Source organism: Danio rerio, chromosome 16 (assembly GCF_049306965.1).
Source record: "Danio rerio strain Tuebingen ecotype United States chromosome 16, GRCz12tu, whole genome shotgun sequence".
In the NCBI taxonomy this organism is placed as follows: domain Eukaryota; kingdom Metazoa; phylum Chordata; class Actinopteri; order Cypriniformes; family Danionidae; genus Danio; species Danio rerio.
The window spans coordinates 35,481,981-35,505,436 of record NC_133191.1 but is presented as its reverse complement, the minus strand read 5'-3'; the positions used below and the strand labels follow the sequence as shown (position 1 = coordinate 35,505,436).

The 23,456-nt window shown below is 39.2% G+C and overlaps 2 protein-coding genes across 25 annotated transcripts in view; one reads left to right on the top strand and one right to left on the bottom strand.

Annotated features, from left to right (window-relative positions):
- Positions 1–23,456, bottom strand: part of LOC137487924 (uncharacterized) — a 410,987-nt gene that overhangs the window by 385,132 nt on the left and 2,399 nt on the right. For 13 of the 21 annotated variants that reach the window (XM_073926252.1, XM_073926253.1, XM_073926255.1 and 10 more), the window contains exons 2-3: positions 22,934–23,071; positions 3,063–3,153 (exon numbers count right to left, since the gene is read on the bottom strand). The gene's annotated coding sequence lies outside the window, so the exon portion shown is untranslated. Of the gene's footprint in view, positions 1–3,062; positions 3,154–4,395; positions 4,565–11,080; positions 12,764–22,933; positions 23,072–23,456 lie in introns of those variants that run through there. The other 8 variants (XM_073926259.1, XM_073926260.1, XM_073926264.1 and 5 more) reach the window with 3 other exon arrangements.
- Positions 85–23,416, top strand: mms22l (MMS22-like, DNA repair protein). Of its 4 annotated transcripts, none has more exons than XM_005158355.6 (25): positions 85–143; positions 1,014–1,224; positions 1,315–1,440; positions 1,533–1,585; positions 1,658–1,745; positions 1,848–2,025; positions 3,082–3,175; positions 3,266–3,396; positions 3,476–3,589; positions 3,681–3,857; positions 3,935–3,997; positions 4,470–4,589; positions 5,346–5,581; positions 8,309–8,818; positions 15,049–15,236; positions 16,086–16,236; positions 16,307–16,437; positions 16,978–17,117; positions 17,198–17,354; positions 19,303–19,472; positions 19,579–19,790; positions 19,886–20,052; positions 22,777–22,873; positions 22,954–23,121; positions 23,244–23,416. In XM_005158355.6, exons 2-25 carry the CDS (start codon positions 1,049–1,051, stop codon positions 23,317–23,319), a joined length of 3,723 nt encoding a protein of 1,240 aa, XP_005158412.1. In that variant the 5' UTR covers positions 85–143; positions 1,014–1,048; the 3' UTR covers positions 23,320–23,416.

The window sequence follows — 23,456 nt, the reverse complement described above, 5'->3', positions numbered from 1 at the left end:
GCCTCTCCGGGAACTTCTGACCAACCACAGAGCGGTTTGCATGAGCGACACGGTTGCGCGCATGCGCGGGGTGAGCGTGACTGTAGCGCGGGAGTGCTTTGACACTGGGAAGAAGGACGCAGAAATTGTCAACAGTGGCTGAAGTAAGTGTTACTGAAGTTGTTACAGCCTGAATGACAAAAACGCCTGTATTCGACGAAGAGGAAAGGTTTCGCCTTCTGATGATACAACTTACACGCCGATGACTGACAATTTAGTGCTTTAAATACAAAGCGTTCAACTGCTAACAACACCAGTTAAAACCAATAAAGGTAAAGTTGGTTTTATATTCGCACATTCGTTTATTTAGCAGCCTCTGTATTGTTTACCATGTTACTTTGAATATTCGATTAGAATTAGCATGTAAGTATGACTTCTAAACAACATTAACACTATCTAATTCACTGTAAACAATGTTGTACTGTGATAGCCATTTGCTGCTAATATGGTTTCCCTATTTACAATTTGCAAAGAATAGTTTTCTGAAATAATATTATTAAGGAGAAATTGAGAATGTCTTAATATTTAAATATAAAACCAACTTTACCACTATTTAAAACAAAGCATTTTCCATTGAGGTAAAGTCAGTTTTATGTTCGCAAATTCTGACGTTTTCCTCAATAATATAATTTCAGAAAAGCATTATTTGCAAATTCTAAGTAGGGAAATCATATTTTCAGTTAATACACTGTTCACGGTCAAATAAATAGAGCTTATGTTGTTTTAAAGTCATACTTGCGTGAATATTCAAAGTATAATATAGGACCCGTGTCACTTGTTGTCTTCAAGTTCAAAAATGGATGAATGTGCGAATATAAAACCAACTTCACATCTTTTCTTCGTTCAAGATTGTCTTGCATTCAGTCCAGACAAATGTCTTTAGTTTGTTTTTATTAAACAGTTGTTTGATTATCTTAGCCACTTTAATACATCGCTAAAATGGGGTTTTACAACATTTTTTTTTTTCTATTTAGCTCTCTTCCCAGTGGTCTGTTTGCACATTGTTGACATGGAGAGTGAGTTCTCACAGTCCCTCACTCCACCTGTGTCTCCATCTGCTCTGAATCATTATGGTGAATCTGCTCCCAGTCGGCCTCCTTGCTTCACCTGTGCTTATGAAGCAGGCAGAGAAGACACAGGACGGCTATCATCAAATGGCTACATCAGCAGAGGAGCCCTGAAGAGGTGCTTAGTTTCGGTGTTATAACAGTGATGCTTTAATCTGTTTCAGTTTGTCTAAGGTTAATAAAAAATGATCATCTTTTCCATGTTTAGGTTGCTGTTAAAGCTCGATCCAGCTCCTGCAGATTTTGAGGGGGACACAGTTGATATTTTTGACTTCCCATGGGTGACGGAGACGGCGCTGGTGGAATCTACCAAACTTCTGTTTGGCTTGTTCAGGTAGGAGTGCAGGTGTGTTGGCTCTGGAGGATTGCCACGTTGTCTGCTGAAACAGGAAGTCTGCTAATTTGACAATCTGTCTTTCCTTTCAGACAAAAGGTGTTAAAACTGGAAACGCTGGTGCAGTCCAGCTCACATGATTTTGGTAAGCATCTGGAGACTGACTTTTTAGGAAAAGTTGTTGCATTCTGATGAAATAAAATAAATATTCTTTTAGGTCAAGCAAGCAGTCTTCATTATGAGGCAGAGGAACTGAGGCAGCAGTGTGTGCTTTTCCTCAGCTATATCAAGGTGTTCATTTACAGGTACACATTTTAGAGAGCTCAAAGTTTTTGTACTCTTAACCTGTGCTATGGCTTGGCAATACTTTCAGAAGTAGATTTTTAACTTCTTGTATCAATGTTCAGGTTTTTGGAGCCCTCACAATCCCTAGATGAAGGTCCTGTTCACCCCTTTAAAGACGCAGAGGCTCAGCTGCCCTCAGTCTTAGTGGAGGAGCTTTTCAGCATCACACTTCTTATTGGACGAATCGGAAATCTGCCAGCTAATGTCCAGAGTGCTTTCACTATTCAACACCAGGGAAAGGTACAGCAGAACACTTTTGTGCTCGTTTCCTGTTTCAGGTCGGTGTCAAAAAGTGTGCTCCAAGTAGGGCCAATAATGCTGACATAAAGATTTTGTTCGACCTTATGGGAATAGTTATAGTACTGTAGATTAAATGGCAACAGCTGTTCACTACTAAACAGAGTTCAAATAATAAGTTTTAGTTTTTCACTAAATGTTAAACGAAGCGTATTTAATTTTATGTTTGGTCTGTGCAAAAAAATTAAAAATACATTATAATTATGATATTTAATGATATCATACACAGAACATAATAGAGTTTTACTATGATTTACAGAATACACTAGTGTAACAATATTTTGTGCCATAAAATATTTGCATATTTAGAACAAGAATAACTTAATTAATCACATTTAAAAGACTATTTAGTATCACAAATTGTACACTTTGGCTGCATTTATACTGCAGATCTTCAATTCCGATTACGTGACTATATTCAACATTTTTTGAAGACCCACTTTCAAAGTGACTCAAATCAGTTACTTTTGCATTCACTCTGCACACGCAAAGATGCAATGCCCCCATTTCTGTATTTAGTATGTTTGCAGGGTTGAATTTTTTTTAAATGTGTATATACTGTATGTATATATAGCATCCTTAAACACTGTGTTATTTGTCTTACTTGACACTGCTGCAAAGCATATTTTTTGACAAGGTGATTTGTAATAGTTTATGACAGAAAAGTCCTCTTTGGCCATCTTCTTTTAATCTAGGCTTCTTTGACCAGTAAGCATTTAATGTCATGCCCATGTGGTGTTAACCCAATTAAATTTAGTTTTTACATTTGCACTAAAAGGGGACAGTTTGAAATATATTGAATGAAGATTAAATAATAAAATAAATCAACTTTGTCTGCATTACACTGTTTGTCTTAATGCATTCATTAATGCATTCATATTTACAACTTTTGCCAGGGGTGTTGATTAGTCTTTAGATCTGCAGCATTTTATTATTCACCCTAGTAGCAAAAGAAAGTCTCATAAAGAATAGAAACTTACAGTGTCACCCCATGTACAGCTCTTTCCTCCATCCTGGCAACTATTGCATCTGCACCTGGACATCCACTGGTCTGTTCTAGAGATCCTGCACCTGTTGGAGCAAAGAATGATGGGTATGTTGCAATAGCCGGAAATGGGCTGAGATTGTGCTTGAATCTGGGACTGTCCTACTAATGAGTATTTTGTCCTGGTGATTTCAAAAGGTCAGGTAGTTTACGCACACCAGTTTGTGAACTTAACAGGAGAGACGCTCACCAACATCAGTCTTTTTGAAGACCAGGTCAACAACCTGTTTTGTGATCTCATTGGCCTGGCCATGAACAAATATAATAAGGTGTGTTTTTAAACAAACATAAAATACACGGTGGTGTAAAGGTTAGGAGGTACAACAATCTTTCTTTCTCTTCCTCCAGGTGAGACCAACAGAGACTCTGAACACTCATCACTATCACTGCCTCTGCACAAAGGAATTATGGATTCTGCTCATACATTTACTGGAGCACAGGAGCAAAAGCATACACACACAGGTTAGCACACACAGTTGCTGCATGTTAGTTTTTATGCGTGTCTGTGTGTTTTTTGCACAATTTTGTATTCTAACTGTACTTTTCAATCTAGTCTTTTTGGAGCTATATAAATGCCTTGCTGCAGACTGTTCTGAAGGGGACGACTTCAGGAGATCGTGACCCAGGATTCCCTGTGCACTGTAAAGACCCCGAGGGCTTCACCTGGTGGCTGCTCACACACCTGGCCCAGATTGGGATGCACAACAGGAACGGCACTGCTCAACAGGAGGTAGAGCAACACTGACCTGTATCCCATGATGAGATGTATATTTAAATGTCAGATTGATAACTTTGTGGCTGTTTCAGAAACAACTGGAGGATAACTGGAGCTTTGTGATCGGGCTGCTGAAGTCTATCTGTGATCCAAAGGTGATTCAATTTATTTGGTTAATACGCTTTTTTTTGTTTTTCCTGGTGGTTTACTACCATTAAATACATATGGGCTGCATCTGAAACCACATGATTTCATTCTATATAGTAAGCTAAAATCAGTATGCAAGCCGAGTAGTATGTCCGAATTTGAATATCAGTATGCGAAAAGTAGCCGGATGACCTACTACTTCCAGCAAGATTCTGAAGTGCGCCATGAGGTCCCGTGAGAGAATTCGTGAATGGGAGCGAAGTGAAGTGATGCATTTGTAGGTCACATGACCATGACAAAATGGCAGATGTAGTACGTCTGAATTCCATTTATACTGCTTACATTAATACTGTATAGAATGTACTTTTCTAACAGCAGAGTAATACTTTAAATTCAAATGCAGTACCTACTGAGTCGTAGGCAGTTACAGACGCAGTCTTTGTCTTCTGAAATGTAAATATTGATATGGTCTCATTTCAGAAAGCCGCACAAGAAGAGCAGATACGAGTGGTTGTCCATTGCTGCCTCAGTCTCAGCTTGATGTGGGGTCCAAACGTCAGCGCTGTCACAACATTCTGGGAATATTACAGCAAAAATCTAGTAAGTAATTGCTGCAAGGTCAAATTCATTTTTAAAGTTTAATCGTTAATAAAATGTAGCTTTATTCTTAGTTCATGTCAGTTCATGTTACAGTCTAAAATTTACAGATAAAGATACACTTTTATCTGAATCGACCAACAAATGAAAAAGGTATCTAGTGATTTATCATAAAAAGGCAGTTCTCACATCAAGTGCTACTAATGCAAATCTTCTGATTTTGTTATAAAAATATAATTTAGAGTAGGAAGGGGTTAAGAAACGAGTTTTTAATTGAGTGCTCACAGAAAAGATGAGTTTTTGGGTGATTTTGAACATTAGAAGGAATTCAGCAGTCCTCATGGTAATGGTGCACCAGTGAATGAAAAAGTGTTGCAAAGTGATTTTCAGCCTCGCTGTGATGGTACCACAAGACAGCTCTCACTTACTGAGCTTATGGAGGCATCCTTTAATTTGAATAATGTACAAATTAGCACCTAAATCAACTAAGATTAATAAATACATTGTTGTGCTGATATTTTTTTATTGTATATTATATAGTAACTTTTAGATCTCCTACTAAGATTTCATACACTAGATCCATGCTGAATCAGAAAGAAGCTTTGAAAAACTAACAGGCTTAAATTATATTCAATATATTGAAGAACATTTGATGTTGACTGTAATGCTTCAATTAGATCATACTTATGCTTCATCAGTGTGCAAGACACTTCAATACTACTTTAAATTCTGAAGGCTTCTCTTTCCATGTGCACACAGAACAGCTCTTTCACCGTGCCCTGGTTAGGTGTGTCGGGACTGGGCAGTATTTGCAAGACTCCCCTCTGTCTGTTGCAGCAGGCTAAAAGCTGCTGTAGCCCAGCACCGGTTGGCTCCAGCTCGCACACTCAGCTCTACCGCACAGCCAACTCCTTCCATATCTTTCTACGGATTCTGGCCCTTCACCTGAGCCAGGAACATGCTGGCGGCGCCCCCTGGAGACAGATCAAGGGCAGGTGAGAATGAGCCTTGGGATTTTCAAAGTTTAGACCCTGTCACCTCTGTGTGCCGATCTCAGATTTGTTGACAATCTGGTAGAGCTCCGGCAAGAGGCAGAAGCGGACAAAATCTGGATAATGAATTTTTCTGTCTGGACCGTGCTCAGTCGTGCAGCAAGCACAGAGGCTAATTAGCTAACGAGCATAACGGTTAATACACCTTAACGCAGGCGTTCAGGCTTCCAACAATGGCGTGGCGGGGGCTGACTTGGCTGGCTCCAGGACCATCTCCACCTCCCCACACACACACAAACACACGAGGAGATGTGGGCTTCGCTGATGCCACTCGGGCTTGGAGCGCGCTCGGTGGGAGGCACGGCGCATGGCGCATTAATGAGATCGGCAGGGAGCACGTTCAAGCTCGTACTCGGGGAATGAGCAGCATCTGCTCGTGGCAGGCACAAAAAAAGCTGTCCGTGATAAACAAACAAACAACCAGACAGACAGGCGAGAAACGCAAACAATATCTCGACAGCCTTCCTTCCATTTCTCTTTGGGTCGGGTCAGTCTTTAAAAGCTTGCGCCACACTTCCGTGCTCCCCGTCTATCTGTAGCAGCAACGTGGCTTGACTCCCCGCAGCCTTGCGTGATGTGTTTTTGTCCAAACATTAAACCGATGCTCAGAGGCTTGCTTGAAGTGCCGTGTGTTTGTTATGGAACCTGCAGGGTTCTGTTTGGGCCAAACAGTCAACAGTAGAAAGAAAGGGGAGAGCGGAGGGGGTCAATATTGATTTCTCCTCCTGTGCTGCAGCAAATTGAGCCGCACACGACAGTGCAGCTACCACTGTGTGCCTGAGTGTTTCTGACATTTAACATGGTCTTTTAAAGGCATTTCACTGTGGTGCCTGGAGGATCAAACAACACCCTCTCTCACAGACACACACATACACACAAACACAAGCAAACTTGCATACACTGCTCACAGGCACACAGCTCTCCAGGAAGACTGAACGTCTGGAAGAGGTTGGCGATGAGTAGAGTTCTTAGTTCAGAGTGAGAGTGTCGCTTAAATTTTTGATCCTGATGGACCCATCTCTCGTTCATTGTTTTTATTTTTATGCTACAAAAGAATTTGTGTGATTGAAATATCATTGGAATGGATTAAATATTGATCACTTGTGAGTTCATAAAGCCAGTTGGACAGTGAATGCATGTTAGTATTGCCAATTATACATTGCCGCACATTTCACAATTGTGAGGTCCTGAAAGTCTAGAGCTGTTTTCAGAAAGAAATATACAACTACATGTTTTTTTTATTTATTTATTAATTTTTTTACTACTAGATTTTTTTTACCATTATTGTCATTCTGATGACATCATTTAGGGTACAATAGTAAATAAGACATGGGCAGCACAGTGGTGCAATGGTATCACTTTTACCACATGAATGTCATTGGTCCGAACCTCAGCTGGGTCAGTTGGCATTTCTGTGTGGAGTTTGCATATTTTCCTTGTGTTCGCGTGGGTTTCCTCCGGGTTTGCCCCACAAGTACAAAGATATGTGGTATAAGTGAATTGGGTAAGCTAAAATGTCCATAGCGTTTGTGTGTATGTCCTGGTCCTCCAGGTTGGGGGTTGAGCATTGGGCTAACAACCCACCTTGTTAAGATGAGATGTTACGAAACACTAACATGGTGCGGCTAAATACCAAAATCGGCCGTAAAGCGGCCCAGGGAGCAAGTAAGTAACAAAGAAGACACAAGCTTATATATATTTACATGTATGTATGTAGTGTCGTCCCAAATGGACCACTAATGTTTTCCTACGAAGCGGAAATTCCAACCATTTCCCTCATGACGTTTGCCAAATCAGTTAAATAAATGACCAAACAATCAAATAATACCTGCCGTGAGTATAACCGCATTCACCATCGGGAGGTGCTTTAATCACTCTCATAGGAGAATTTTGCTTTTACAATCCAAAATAAATAAAGTTATCCAACATGTGCACCCAATAGCTCCGCCCCTTCTGCTACGTGAGCAAATCTGCGGTCATTGAGTGCGTGAAGTGTCCATCATTACACACTTAATTTTAGCGGCTGAATGAGTGCATCATTCGGGTAATTAAAGTGCACTTATTATCTTTAGAGTTTTCAATGTAAACATGCTACTTACACTATTTATACTACAAAATGACATTGAGTAGTGCATAAGTATGCGATTTGGGATGCAGCTACAGATTGTGAGATACTGGTTTGCATTCATTGAATTTGACATTAATATTTATGCCTTGAAAACAAAAGTTGTCATGAAATAAAAATGTTGATTGAAATAGTTTGTTCAGGCTTACTGTTTTTAGTTGAGAAAAATGTGAACAAAAGTTATGATTTATTGAAATGTATTAAACATGAAATGACTTTTAAAAAATAATACTTTTGTGTTGGGGGCAGTGGCAGGTTTAGCAAAGCATGAAAAAGTCCAGTATGAAAAATAAAAATGTTTCAATGATAATACAGTGCATAATAGGACCATTTTTACTACAGCTACAGAATTTTAGACACCATGCATTTAGATCAAAGTTTCATAAATTTCAATAAACTTTCCACATTTGTTTAGATTTAGTTTGTGTCCAGTAATGGTAGAAGTTATATGAACATAAAGAGAGATAAAATCTTGAAGATAACTGGTTTGTTTCAGCAATTTTTATTCACCATTATGACCACGTCTGTCTCGTATGTCCATATAGACTCTACTCAAAGTTCCACCAGAGGCGGATGACGGAGCTCTCTGACACGGGCCTGCTGCACTTCCTGCTGCTTTTCCTGGTCCTGGCGCAGTGTGCAGAGCTGGAGGACGTGGCCAGCCGAGCTTGCGACTTACTGGCCATGCTGCCCACCAACTCCACGCCCCTGGCCCTGCGTGCGCTGCAGTGGAGGGGCCAGCTGGCTCTTGTGCTGCTGTATTTGGAGAAGGGACTGGATGTTGGCGCGTTGGCGGAGCAGTTGGCCGTCTACTTCAGCCAAGCGGCCCGCGAGTTCTACCTGAAGACCACCGAGCCTTCACGCAAGCTAGCTCTCTGGGCACCACTTAGCTCATACCTGGAAGGGGTGAGCGAGGTGTTCGAGACGAGTCCTAATCTTACCCTGTCAGAGGAGAGGCTTCTGAACGAGGGCTTTGGACTCCTGCTGCCCGCCTGCCGCCAGTCCGAGCTCAGCTCCGCTTTGGGCTTCCTGCAGACGGTGCTGGCACAATTACGGTGAGAGTACACACACACTTTACTCTTAGACGTGGCAGTTCCTCGAACACACAAATACACAGTAATCCCAAAGGCTTTTACATATGGCACCCTGGCCCCTGCACAGCTCAAATCTCTCCCCTGCATCCCTCATATGTTGACAATGGCTTGATTGTGCAGTAGTTACAACACTGCATAGAGATAAGCTTATCCATTGTGCGCAGAGGTCCTCGTGCATCTCTAGGGGCCCGTGGCACTCGGGTCAGACTGTACAGGTGCTGGAAGAGAGCTGTGTTGAGTTTCTGCCCATGGGTCTGGTTCTGGCTGTAGACAGTTGAGTGTGGACTGAACTGAAGGGAGGGACGAGTTCATGGCAGGGACACTGGTGTGCCTTACATGGCTGACGTGGTCAAAGGTGGCTAGGGTGCGATCGAGTAAGGTGTCCAACTTTGTGAGTGTCCATACACACACTCACATACACAGTCCTTTAAGGTAAAGAATCCAATGCTTAAGTGTCCACTCCTCTCATCTTACCCATCTAACTCTGAATCAGTTTAATGCTACTAATTCCCACAATTGCCAGGCAGGATCTCAGGGTGGGAGGCCACTCATTTGCACATTAATAGGCGATAAAATCAAGTTTTTCCTGAACTGGCTCACATTGGCACCAAGATCCCGCTGACCCAGTTTAAAGAGACGGGGCGCTCTTCAACGTGTCTTCACAAATTACTCTTAATTTCACCACGGTTCTGTTGTATCGTTTTTATTAATGCGTTTTCACTGACACAATTAACGCGATATTATGTGGTCTGGTAAATTGAACCCTGGCTTCATTATGGCTCTTAGGATGGAGACAGTGTGTGCAAGCCTTACGTGAATTAGCCAGCACGCGTACACGGGGCGATGTAAGGCAGACTGTAACTGACGGATGATTCACGCAGATAACACAGGCCAGGCTCTAGTCACGCTCTAATTCTCCTCATCGCATTCCCTGCCACGATCCTCTGTGTGTGTGGGCAGTGAGATCGCAATGGTGACCCCTGCAGCACGGTGGCGCCTTTGCCAAGTGACTAATCGAGTTCTCGCCAATCGATTAATCTGGTTCCTCCCCGCTGCGCTTTCGCCGTGCGCCCCTTTTCCCCTCAGGAGTACAGAGAGCGCAGTGACACTGAGGCCAAGAAGGGAGGTGGTGAGCATTATCACCGTTTCTCTCTGTTTCTGCTCAACACAGCAGGGGCTATTTGTCAAACTCGTGTAAGAACACAAACCAGGTTTAACTTGGTTTCAAAAAACAAGTTGCTTTAAAAAGGTGCTGTAGTGTATTTTGTGTAAAGATTTATTAATGAGTGCAGTGTTTCGACACAGGTTTGAAATTTACTTGCTGTGTTAGTCGGATTTTTAACAATACTTTTATTTATTATGATACTTGTTCATCATTTCTTTTCAGTGGTTTAAAGTTTTAAAAAAGGCTGCTGAAATAAAAAAGAATTTCTCTTATTTTTATGCTATTTAGGAGCAATCTGCACACAGCTGCTCACTTTCTCCCTTTCAGGTTCTCAAGTTCAGGTTGCTTTATTGGCATGACATTTAGTACAGTATTGATAAAGGATTTTAGATATGTTTAAAATATGTAATATATCAATATCATCAAATTAATAACATATACAGCAAATGAGAACTAAATTACAGGAAAAATTAATGAAGAGACAATATCTCTAAAAATAAATAAATATTTATTAATAATTCATTAATAATTAGAATAAAAAGTGTAGATAATTAAAATAAGGCAAATGAGTTAATTATTTCCAATGATGTAGATATATTTTGCATCCAGTTTAGATTCGTCCTCTCTGAGTACACAGTAAAGTTTTGGAATCATTTAGATTAAAGAATCTGTTATTTACTTTTTCTCTCTGTCTCACGGCTGTTTGCGCTGTCTGCTGTAAAGCCAAGCGTAAAGTGTTTTTTAATAAAATGGTAATGAAAAACCACAACAACTTGAGAAAGTAAAAGCAAAAATCGACTCCCGGACGTTTTGAGATTTACAAAGACCGGCACGACAAATTTTTAAGCCTCAAAAATACACATCTCTGTGGGTCTCTACAGAGCACGTGAGAAAGTGTTGTTGACAGTTTTCGTGCACACACAATCAGCAGTACAAAATAAGTAGGGTGAGAGAAGACTTTCCACTGGTTAATCGAACATGGATGTTTTGGATATCTCGGCGGATTAAAAAAAGTGTAAAAGGTTGATAATATTGTTAAAAAAAGAAGAAAAAAAACTGTCATTAAATATACTTGGGAAGCTTTTAATATACCTGGGAGGCCCACCCAAATAAAGTCTATGTGTGGGAAGTACTGGAGTGAAACATATTTAGTGATTAATCTTCTGGTGTTTTTATTAAACTGGCAGGATTAAATTACCTAAAAGCAATGAACTATAATTTGCTACTTGGTAATCATTTACTAGAATATCAAAAACATTAGATAAGGATGTTACTTGGAGATCCAAAAAAAAAAAAAAACTATCAAAACAAAGCCCTAGTGTCCATTACTCCTAACTATACATTAATGTCTTGAGAATGTGCAAGAAATGTGCAATTTTTACAGCTGAGAGGGAGTAAGGATGTGTTTTATTGTTAATCAAAATTGTACTGAGGTGTGCGAATCCCTGATGCTGCATCCATTGTATAAATGTGTACATAGATTTGGTAAAAGCCAACACAACATAAATTGTACAGAAATAATCAAATCTTTTATATCTGGATATTTGACTCTATTACTCCTCAATATTGAGTGCCTAAAATTTTAAAGACTCTATGAAATTGTTTTACAAATGTTTATGTTGATATATATACTATTGAAATGTGAACATAAATTAGCCACAAAAATTAGAGGGTCTATTAAATGGCATAATATATTTTTAGTCTATTAATTTTCCGTGGCCAAAAACACGGTCTCTAATATCAAAACACTCTCAGATTCCCACAGATTCCCATTGTTGCACATTTCTGCTGTGTGATTGGCTTCTATATCAATATGGAGTAAAAAGGTCCAGAGCTTATTATTGATTCGATATAATATCAGTTATCGGCCCAGGTCTACCTCAAACCTTATAAAAACTTTGATTTCTTTGGGTACATGATCCCCATTCCGCTCCAGTATACCTCCTTACAATTTTAAAAGGCATATTAGCTGATACCATAACGCATGCCTGGTCATAAACAACTACCATTTCTTAATGTCGCAGTGAAGGACATGCTCCTCCATCAGCGGGGTGTGTGTTGAGCGATAGCGAGATATCACAGCTTACGCTCTATGTCAGATGGCGTGCTCATGATGCTTATCTGTCTGTGTGATTCTGTGTGTCAGTTTACACGAGGGCGCCCGGCATGATCGTGTAAGTCGCTGTGTGTACGTTCCAGAGGTGTGTGTTCAGAATCTGTGCTGCAGTCCGGGGAGAGATTAAACGAGTGTTCAGATGGTACGGGGTGTGTGCGTGTAAGACGCCGCAGTGAGGGGATTAAGTGGGGTCTCTGACGATGTCTTGAACAATGAGGGTTGATGGGTGTGAAAGGCCCATTCCGCCGCGGTAACGAAGCTAATGAATTCACTCTCTAATCGATTGTCTCAGCTCTCCCTGGATTAGATGCAACCTTGCTGGAAGGCGCGAAGGTGTGTGCATGTGAGTGCGCACGTGACGCTCGCCCCGGCCCTTTCCCTGGCGCTCTCGCTTTCATCGCTGAGAATGACAGGACAGGAGGATCATCTCCAGTCTAAATGAGATTACAGCCCCTTCAGCTGCTTATCTGAGCTAATGCCAGCCGCTGCAGAGCCAAACTCGTGCTCTCAGCCTCCCATTCAGACCCAAACGCACAGCTACTGCATGGCCATGGAGGAGCTGCTTGCGCTTGCCCCACACCAGCACACACCGACTAATCCCTCTGTCCAGAGAGATGAGGAGAATCTGCAGCCAAAGAGAGGGCAGAGGGGGCTGAGATAATGCAGACAGGGAGAAAGGCAGCAGTCAAACTAAAGAAAGCGAAAGAGACAAACGTGTAAATCTGAAAAGATGTGATGTGGGGTCATGAAACTCAAGAAATTTTGTCAAGCTGACTGAATTTAGGAAGAAAGGGCTGATTTTATTTATTTATTTTTACTTCAAAACTGAAGCTTCTCATTCTTTTGGTTTCGTGTCTGCCAAAAATGACCAGTGGTGAAGTATGATGACGCAATGCTGCTACTGAGCACGGTTTTGCAAGATCAGACTTTGTGATCGAAACAAGTTTTACATTTTATATTTATTTGATGTTTATAATTAACTGCAATAATATAATTTATATAATAATATTTAGGGAACACGGTGGCTTAGTGGTTAGTACTGCTGCCTCACAGCAAGAGTGTCACTGGTTCGAATTCCGTCTGGGTCAGTTGGCGTTTCTGTGTAAAGTTTGCATGTTCTCCCCATGTTGGCGTGGATTGCCTTTAGGTGCTCTGGTTTCCCCCACAGTCCAAAGACATTCGGCATAAGTGAATTGAATAAGCTAAATTGCCCATAGTGTTTATCTGTGAACGCAGGAATATATGGGTGTTTCCTAGTGTTCATTCCGCTGTGGCAATCCCTGATTAATAAAGGGACTAAGCTAAAAAGAAAATGAATGAATGAAAATTGGCGGTAGTGTATATGTGTGGCTGAGTGTTTATTGATGTTTCCCAGTAGGGTTGCATGGTTTACAGTACTATGGTAATATCGTGATACTATGGCTCATATACTGGCGGTGCCACTGTAGTTTGTAAATGGTAGTATCGTCATTAACGGTCTATGTACAATACATAATGTTGCATGTGGAAAAATCACTAAAATGCTCACGTTTGTGCAACAAACTATTCTAGTTTAATAGTCTGTGGAGCCCTTTAAAATTGCAAAACTGTAGAATTTACGCCTTTTATGGTAGCCTATTGCATGATTTCTGACACTTCAGTTCGAATCTGAATCAGTTTGTTTCTGTTCCTGTCAATATGGTTTAAAGGCTACAACAACAGCAACAATTGTGAAAAGTTAAATTTATCCTACCTGATAAAACTGAATATAAAAAAAACAAAACAGGTAACTTTTTTTTGGTTACTAATTTTGTTTGGTATAATTTGTATCTTTATTTTAATGTGTTTTTTGCTGGCCAGTTATCTACAAAATATACTAAAAGAACTAATACATTTTGGGTGAAGTGGCGTGCAAATAATTTTTTTTTTAATAATAAGGGAATATGACTTGTATTCAAGTAGGACTATTATAACATTTTAAAATAGTATTTCTGAATTTTTTTTATTATATCATGGATTTGATTTACAATTCCAGTATTGCAATACTGCTTGGTATCACAATATTCAGCTGGTATAGAATCGTAACATGAATTAATGGTATCGTGACAACCCTGTTTCCCAGTACTGGGTTGTAGCTGTAAGGGCATCTGCTGGGTAAAATATATGTTAGAAAAGTTGGCAGTTCATTACACAGTGGCAACCACTGATGAATAAAGGGACTAAGCCGAAGGGTAATGAATGAATAATAATATATATTTCATATAATTATTTTATTTATATAATATGAATACACTACAGTTAAGATCTTTGAGGTCTGAAATCCTATTTTATAGAAATACTTTCAAAAATATATTTTTAAGAATTACAGTAAATTAAAAAAAATTCAACATTTATTTAAAGGATGTATAATTTAAATGAGTATAATACACATGATTATATTTAGAATATTTATATCGTAAGATATATTATAGAAATACAGTTCAAAAATAGAGATAAATAAATGCTGTTGTTACAAATCTCCTCTTCATCAAAGAATCCTAAAAAATTGTTTCCAAAATGTTTCCACCTTGTTTTTTGAATGCCAAATCAGGGTATCAGAATTATTTTTAAAATAATACATGGCACTGAAGACTAAGTTATGGAAACAAAAATACCATAAAAAAGAAATTGAAACAATAATACCATTTGACAGTATTATATATTTTTACTGATTAAGTGCAGTCTTGATTAGTACATGAACCTTCTTTCAAAACATTTGTAAAATCATACTTTAAAAATCCTTTCAATTAATTATAAATATTTATTCAAGGTATTCGATAAATAATTTTCCTCTCTTTGTTTCTTTCAGCAGGATTAGTTCATAAGCATGATGGCTGAGAAATCTTGCTGTGTGTGTCTGGCATTAATGTGTTTCTCTGTTTGTTTCTTTAGGAGAGTTCACCAGCGCTGTGGCCAGCCGTCTCACTCTGTAGACTCTCCCAGCTGGGCTCCTCTCCCCAGCGTGGCTAAAGAGCGCCACCAAGCGGTAGCAGCGGCACTCTGGTCCCACTTCTTCCCCTTCCTGTGCAGCATGAGGCTTTCCCAGACCCCCCCGCCACAGCTCGCGGACGCCGCAGCAGGTCAGGGAAACGGAGAAAATGAACTCTTGTTCTCTCAGGGGCTCTCTTTGCATGGCTGGCTTTTCTCTCTGAGTTCTGCCTCAAAAGAGCTGAATAGAAGGGAATTGTCTTCATGTGCAGCCGTTCTGATGCACAAATACAAAATAACTCATCGGTTTGTTTTTTGGGGGGTAGTTTGATTGATTTTGGCAAATGAGTATTATGACCTGCTGACTTTCTTGCTTTTGAACTACACTTCTGTTTAACGAGAGAAATTCAATTAAATTTCTCAGTGTATTTTGGTGCATTTAAACAAAACAGCTTTATGCAACAGATATATTAATTAAAATAAAATTTTAGTCACCAAACATATTTAGAAATCGAAAGATAATACAATTAAATTTAAGCAAAATTTTGCAAAAATAAATTACAACCTATGTAAATAAATGTACAAAAAATTATAAATTATAAAAAATAAACTACAACCTAAATTTCAAATATTTCCTTTTTTTTTTTTCTTCTCTTGATTTTTCCTTTTTTAAATTTGTATTTGATATTTTTTTATAACTTAAATTTAGGTGTGCTAATTTTTGAACGGTTATCTTAAGCTAATTTGTTAGATAAGCTCCGGATTTGGCTTTAGTACTGACTAATCTAATGCATATGCACAAATATAATATTGTATAGTTTGCTAATAAAAATCTGAATTTAAAAGATAGATTTGTGAGGGGTGTACTTATATATGCTGAGCACTATATCTGTGTATTGCTTAAGATTGTGTTGTCCTTGAAGTCTGCAAAGGGTTGGTATCATCACTTCAAGAGAAATGTGGGATTGAATGTTAAACCTAACAGTATTTTATGCTATTAGGCTTCACGCTGTTGGCATTAGACATGCCTGGCTCTGCCCCTCAAAACCTACAGCCCCACCCCATCCAGTCCATTATGCAGAGCTTTGGCTGGGATGAGATGCTCCACCCCCTGCTGGTAACCCACTATCTCAATCACCTGCTGCAAAATGGGTCAGTGTCTTTTCTCCACTTGCTCTTTCATGCATTGCGTAGTTGGATTGACTCATCTTGTGTCTCACAGAGAACTGGTCAGTTGGGTTAGTTCTGGACAAGGCTCAGGTTCAGCCCAAGCTTTGTGTGTGCGTGCCTGGATCCGCTGTGTCCTACAACAGTACCTCCATAAAAGCCCAGATGCTCCAGATACAAGAGCAGGTACAAAGATCTCATCAGGTCATAGCAGGCCTGTGTGGCATGCAGTGCATGGCATAATTCCCAGAAAAAGTAAAATTCTTAGGTCAAATTTAGGTCAAAACAACCAGATATAAAATTATTTTAACAGTGAAACTGTGGCGATCCTGTATCTTACAAAGTACCACTTATTAAAAATCAGTAGCTTTATTTAAAATTGCCACATGTAATTCTTTTGGCCAAACAAGACCAATTTCTCTCTACTTGGATTGGAAAATGCTGAATTTCCTAAAATGCTGGCTTGATTCATTTATACTTCCTTTACAATGATTAATTTACCTAATTGATTTAAGTTAATTGACTTTCCAACTATGTTATTCTAACTTCAGGTTTGTCCGTTGCTGTGTTGTTGCAAAGAACAAATTATAACAAGCAAGTAAACGAGTATTTCCATTTGTGTGTGGATTATCCTTTACTCGAAGTTGCTCACAAATGATGCCGTATCAGTATTCTTCAAATGATTTGGGTGTGTCAGAGTGAGCAGCTGTGGTATTGTGTGTTCAGGCAGAAATCTGGATGAACAGTTGGCCGAGTTAACCAGACAGGTCTTCCGGCTTCCAGAAGTGGAGTTTGTGCTGCAGAGAGCTGGCCTGCAGTCTGCTGCTGTCAAGGACCCCAAAGCTGCGATGGCAGTGTTCCTCAAGGTACAGTCTCAAACCGCAAGCTCTAATATATAAGCCTTGCTGTATTTCATCCTGTAAATACTGTGTTTGTTGTTTGTCAGGCTGTGGGCCGATCCTACTGTGAGCTCCAGCTTCTTTCTGAGCGTTCTTCAGCAGTGTCTCGAGCATTGGAGTATGTAGGAGATATCCTTAAATACATCAAGCCTTACCTGCAGAACAAGAGCCGGGAGGGCCTACACCTAGCGTACTGGACCATAGGTCAGTGTCTTTTGACATGATGTAATTTTGATTAGTTTCATTTTAAATAGCATGTGAATGTGCACGTCTGGTGTGCGATACTTTCAACTGTCATGTGCGCGACATGTCGCGGCGCATCCGGTGTGTGACATCCTTTAAAGAGCATGACACAAATATAAAGTAGAATTCAACCAATCAGGGGTGCGTTTCTCAAACAACAACGCAACTAAACTACCATAGTACGATGCATTGTTTGGGAAAAGAACGATGTAGTGACGTGTTTCCCAAAATGATAGTTGCTTTGTCGCAGATCCATTGTTTGAATCATGTTAGTTATAACATAAAACATCTATAAGGACACTCTAAATGGGGTGGTAACAACTTCTTTGGAGAAAAAACAAATAAATGTTGTGCAAGTTATATTGTTTTACACGTACATGCGTTAAAAAAATTCCAGTGTTAGTTTTGGGAAAATCATGCTCTCGTTTTCCATAATTAAAATATATGTAAACAGCACATATAGACCATATCTTTCCATTACAAATACTATTGAAAATATATTCTATTCTAAAACATAAAACCAAAGCGAACATGTATTCTACTCTCATATATAAACCATTAATGGTTATAATTTACAGTTGGCTATTTATTAAGAAATGAAAAAAAAATCCTCCTTATAATAATAATAGTTTATAATAATTATTATTATTATATTATTAAGTAGGATATTGTTTTATTTATGTATTAATTTATTTATTTTGTTTAACTTTGACACATTCAAACCACTGCAGATATGTTGTAACCAACAGGCCTATGTCATATACAGTACAGATACATTTCCTAATTAATAAATTAAAACCATTAGCGTATGCTATATATTTTTGTTTTCTAAAGCTTTGGAGGTGAAAATTCTGCATTTAAATAATAGGACATCTATAGTCTTCGTCATGAGCCTTGGCTGCGTTCAAAATGGCATAAATGGTTTCGTGCACTATGAATGGGTTGCAATTTTCAATATGAAGATCGCTATAACTAAACTGTTAAAAATACATTTAAAGCAAATGACACCTAAGGGAGATTACTTGAATGCTTGTTTATCATTCTAAGTTTAAATGATGGAATGTTTGAAAGGAATAGGGTATAGGGAAGATAACTGGGACTGTAACACAACCAGGAACTATGCTTCTAACTACAGCTCTAGAGGTGTAATTGAAAGCGTACAAGTTTGTGAATGTTCATTGGAATGATGGATTTGGGAAACAACAAATCAATGAACTATAGCTGCGTCCCAAATCGCATACTTATGCACTATTCTACGCCATTTTGTAGTATAAATAGTGTAAGTAGTGTGTTCACACTGAAAACTCTAAAAATAATTAGTGCACTTTAATTACCCGGATGATGCACTCATTCAGCCGCTAAAATGAAGTGTGTAATGATGGACACTTCACGCACTCAACGACCGCAGGTTTGCTTACGTAGCGGAAGGGTCGGAGCTATCGGACGCACATGTTGAATAACTTTATTTTTATTTTATTATTATTATTTTTTTATGGATGGTGAAAGCAAAATTCTCCTACGAGAGTGATTATAGCGCCTCCCGATGGTGAATGCAGCAATACTCACGGCAGGTATTATTTGATAATTCTTTGATAATTGAATTTCCACTTAGTAAAAAAACATTAGTGTGCCATTTGGGACACCACTACATACATATACTATCCTGTTGAGTGTGTAAGTGCATAAGTACATAGTGCATGAGTGTATAGTGTGCCATTTGGGACGCAGCTTATGTTTGTAACGATTGAACTTGTGAACTAGCACTTGTGGCTAGCAATGGTTTTCATAAACGCACCCAAGATTATGACTTATTGCGCTTTTTTTCTCTCATGAGTATTTGGTACATCTCAAACCTGTGGTGGCGAACTTCATGTTTACTATAAACTTATTGTGACTGTACATTTTTCAGGCTGTTTGGTCAAGCACTGGAGCCACCTATTGGCCACCTCTAAAGCCCAGCAGCTGCTCTTCCGCATTGTAGATGTGCTTTTACTGCCCCACGCTCTCCTCCAACAGGACACTGCTGCACACACTCAAATGCTGTCAGCCCTCAAAGACAGTCTGCCTATGTTCCTGCAGGTTAATGCGCCTCCTAATCCAATACTCACTTTATACTCAATCTTTTAGGAAATCCTGAGGTCATTGTTAATTGTGATCTTAACTGAGATTGTGTTGGCATCTCTAGGGTTTGTCCGTGGCAGTGAGCGTGTCCCATTCTCAGGGGGCGTACCTGAAGCAGCAGCAGCACAGTGTCATTTCACAGTACCTTAGCCGCTTCCTCCCAGCCACACCCTCTACTGGAGCAGTGGTCAATCATCCTGTCCTGCTGGCGGCCTGTGAATCTACACCCAGTCCACAGGGTGAAAGACTCAGGAAGAGCATTCTGCATGTGCTGAGGTGCAAGTCTTTCCTCTTCTTTTTTAGCATGATTTCATGTTTACACCTAGAGAAACAGATGTCCAGATTTTCAACAATAGTTTCTGTTTCTGCAGAGAGAACTTCCTCCAGTTTAAAGGTCTCGCTCCTCCTCCTCGACTTGCAGCTGTTCTCTGTTTTCTGTTGGAGCTCCTGAAAAGGAACAGTGACAGAGATCCTGCCCTGCTCACGATACCCCTTCCTTCAGTGCTGCGCTGTTTAATGCTGGTGAATGAACCACAAGGTAGGCAGGGGACATGCCAGATGAAGGTCCATTCACATGATGTTTTTGAAAAGCGTGTTAAACTTAAAGTCATTGGTTCTAAATTTAGCACTCAAAAGCTGAAAAAAAGTCTCTGTAAGTGATTCTAGTACTACAATTCCTCCTGTGAAATGTTATCTTTTAGAAATCACTAGATTTGACAAAATCTCACAAATTTTCATCAAGACTGTCAAATCCGATATTTGTAATTCTTTAAATTATATTTCAATATAGCTCAGGCTATTTTATCAAGATATGACACTATATTGTTTAAAGTCTACGAAAGTGGGCACATAATTTGTTAAGTTTTATGTCTTTCTGTTGTATTTATATTGTGTATTGTCTCCAAAATAAATAAAGAAAAAAGCTGCTCGCGGCATAACAGAGCTGTAAAGGAGCGCTTTTGCCCGGTCTCACACACATACAGGCATCTAAACGCGCAAAAACAAACATTTTAAACTTGACAAAAACTCTCGAAAACATTTATTGTCTGCTGTGTCTTTAATATGGTGTAAAGATTATTATGCGTTATTGAAACATAAAGGAGGACGCAGCAAAAAACGTCACTATAAATTAAAACTATTATTTTATGCAGCAGCCTTACATTTAAAAGGGAAACATAAGGGTGATCATACGCAAAAAGACCCCAGACTATAAGGCTAGATGTTTTCTTTCCCTTATTTCTTTATTTGTTTGGCGCATGTACTCATGTGCGATCAGAAAACTGCCTGCCTCTCTTTTCACTCCGCCCCGAAGCCCCAGCTGGCCCTCCTTGGCCCAAGGTATTCGGCGGGCCGAAAAAGGCCGGCCGCTGGCCCCAAGAAAGCCCCACTTTGGCCCGATTAGGCCCCGGAAGTGACAGTGGAAACCCCACTGGCCTTGGCTCGCTCGCTTTAGGCGCGATAGTGGAAACGCGGCTATTGATTTTAGGCTAATTTGGTTCTTCAAAAGAGTGTGAATCAGATTAAAATGTCTGGATGAAGTGATCTGAGATCACTACTTGTGTTGTGAAGGGCAGATCTATTGATCGTTGAAATCATGATCAGCAATGCAACGATTGGCTGATGGCACAGCTGTGTGATGACATCATCTGATTAATATTTAATTATCCATGTGAGCAAGATTACATAAATTTCCTAATAAAAGGTTTGTAAAATATGATACACAATAACTTTCCACTTTAGTTGTGGGCTACAGGCTTTACATATTCATGTGTCTAGATTTTTTTTACTTTTAGAGTGGAATTTTTCTTTATTATAGTAGACTAGGCCGTAAGGAATAACTGACTGTTTACCTTAATGGCGTATATGCACATGGACTTTTAATTTTCAGCCAGGCAGACCAAGAGCTTCCGGTGAGCTGTCTTACCATTACAAAATTGTCACATTTAAGATCTGATTTTTTTTTTTAAATCAGCGGTCTTCACTGCCTGTTATGTATACGATATGAAGTGGGTCTCAGATCGGACAAGAAGCAATGCACTAAATTCCATTTCCTCCCGCCCTGTCTTTAAAATAGGACAGTTTATTTTAAAGTATTTTCAATTAAATTTCTGTGCTAGCCTGTGGCTACTGGTGCCACTAGTAGTTACAAGGGTCTTTCATATTGTTTCACGCTTAAACAAATAAATGAAAGCTTAAGTCTATTCAACTGAATGTATTGTAATTACATTACATTACAACATCAATGCTGTAAAAATAACCTTGTGAAATTGAAAATTGTCGCATTAAGCGTTCACCAGAGGTTTATCGTTGGCTTTAAAACTCTGTGCATAGAGCTTATTTTGCTTCATAAAGCATTTTGATAGGTGTCTGCAACTTTTGCAAAGCATCAAATCACCGACATATTAGCTGTCAAAACATGTGCATGACTGCATAAATTATTATTCCTTTAAATGAAAAAAAAGTTAATTAGTGTGCCTGTCTGTTATATAATTTTTAAAACTATGTACTACTTTCCCAAGTGTATATAACAATGACTGTAAGAAAATATCATATTCGGTACATGCGTTCTTTTTTACCTTTGCTTGAAAAGACCTGATCTAATCCTGTTCATATGAAATAAGCTGCTGCTCCAGAGCAGGTTTGAGCCCCCAGAACTGTTGTTATGACAACAACTCTCAGATGAGTTTTAAAGAAACAAAACAATCCTGGATCATGTCAAATCGTCAATAATCAAATGCAGCTAATTGAGTAATCCACATATGAAGAACAGACCTCTAGGGTCACAGCGTAAATGTCTGTCATTTTTGAGCAATTTAATGCAAAAAAAATCTGCTGACCTTAACCTTCTGAATGGTAATATAGTTACAATATAAAATGATGGAGTAATATTTAAAATGTTTTGGGTATCTTTGGGTATATTTGGCACAAACTGTTCTTACTCCAGTTACAATAAATGATGATTGTGTTTGTATTATTCTCTAACATAGTGTGGGGGAAAAATATATATAAACCAAAAAAATTACTTTATTATAAATAGCTTTTTGTGCACTGGAAATATTTTAGCTGGAAGTTAGACCTGTGAAGACCTGTAGATTCTACAGACCAACCTTTTTAACCAAAAATCTAAAAATACAAGTAGTAAGGGGCATTGCTAAAACACGAGTTAGAGAAATCATAATTAATAAACACTTAATAACTAGTAGTTACAGTCAATTATATTTCATTATTTTTATTTAATCAAATGCCTGTTATTTTTCTTCAGTAAAAAGGCTGAGCTCAGAGGTTACACAGCTCATTGTGGAGAGGTGCACGGCTGCGGTCGGAGAACAGCCATGTGAACACACTACTGCAATCCTACGGTAATGAACCCACACCACTCTGAACAGCTTTAGAGTCTGTACACTCTCATTCAAACTTACCTGCTTTTTCCCGTTCCCAGGGCCTTTGTGGATGAGAATGAAGGCGTATACGATCAGCAAGTGTATAATGTTCTAGAAGTTGTAGCCGTCCTTCACCCCTTCACAGTGGCGGCTCTTATTCCCTTTCTGACACTGAGCCTGAGAAAGACAGAGTGCAAGAGAGGTCTGGGAAAGAATACCTCACTCAGGTACGCCAGAAGTAAACCTAGATGTCAGCTGAGAACTGAGAAGAAACCAGTGCTACCCATTAGCATTCCCGTTTGCTTTCTACTATGCATCAATTTCTAATAAAAAATTCTTCTTTTTTTAGGAATGGCTATAGGAGGTTGCTGGCCTTGCTTGGAGACAGTGGGCAGGCTGAGATGATTAGTTTAGAAGAAGACTGACTTCAGTGCCTGCATCAACTCTCAATCCACTGATGTATACCATGTACACGATGTAGACTTGATTGTGTTGCGGAATTGTGAATAAACTTTGTTTGAATACCCTTGTGTTCTGTGCCTCGCTATCAGACATCTGTCTT

Coding starts and splice junctions, on each gene's coding strand:
- mms22l (XM_005158355.6), top strand. CDS start 1,049: ATGGAGAGTGAGTTCTCACAGTCCCTCACTCCACCTGTGTCTCCATCT. Junction 1,746..1,847: donor ATCAAGGTGTTCATTTACAG/GTACACATTTTA, acceptor ATCAATGTTCAG/GTTTTTGGAGCCCTCACAAT. Junction 3,858..3,934: donor ACGGCACTGCTCAACAGGAG/GTAGAGCAACAC, acceptor TGGCTGTTTCAG/AAACAACTGGAGGATAACTG.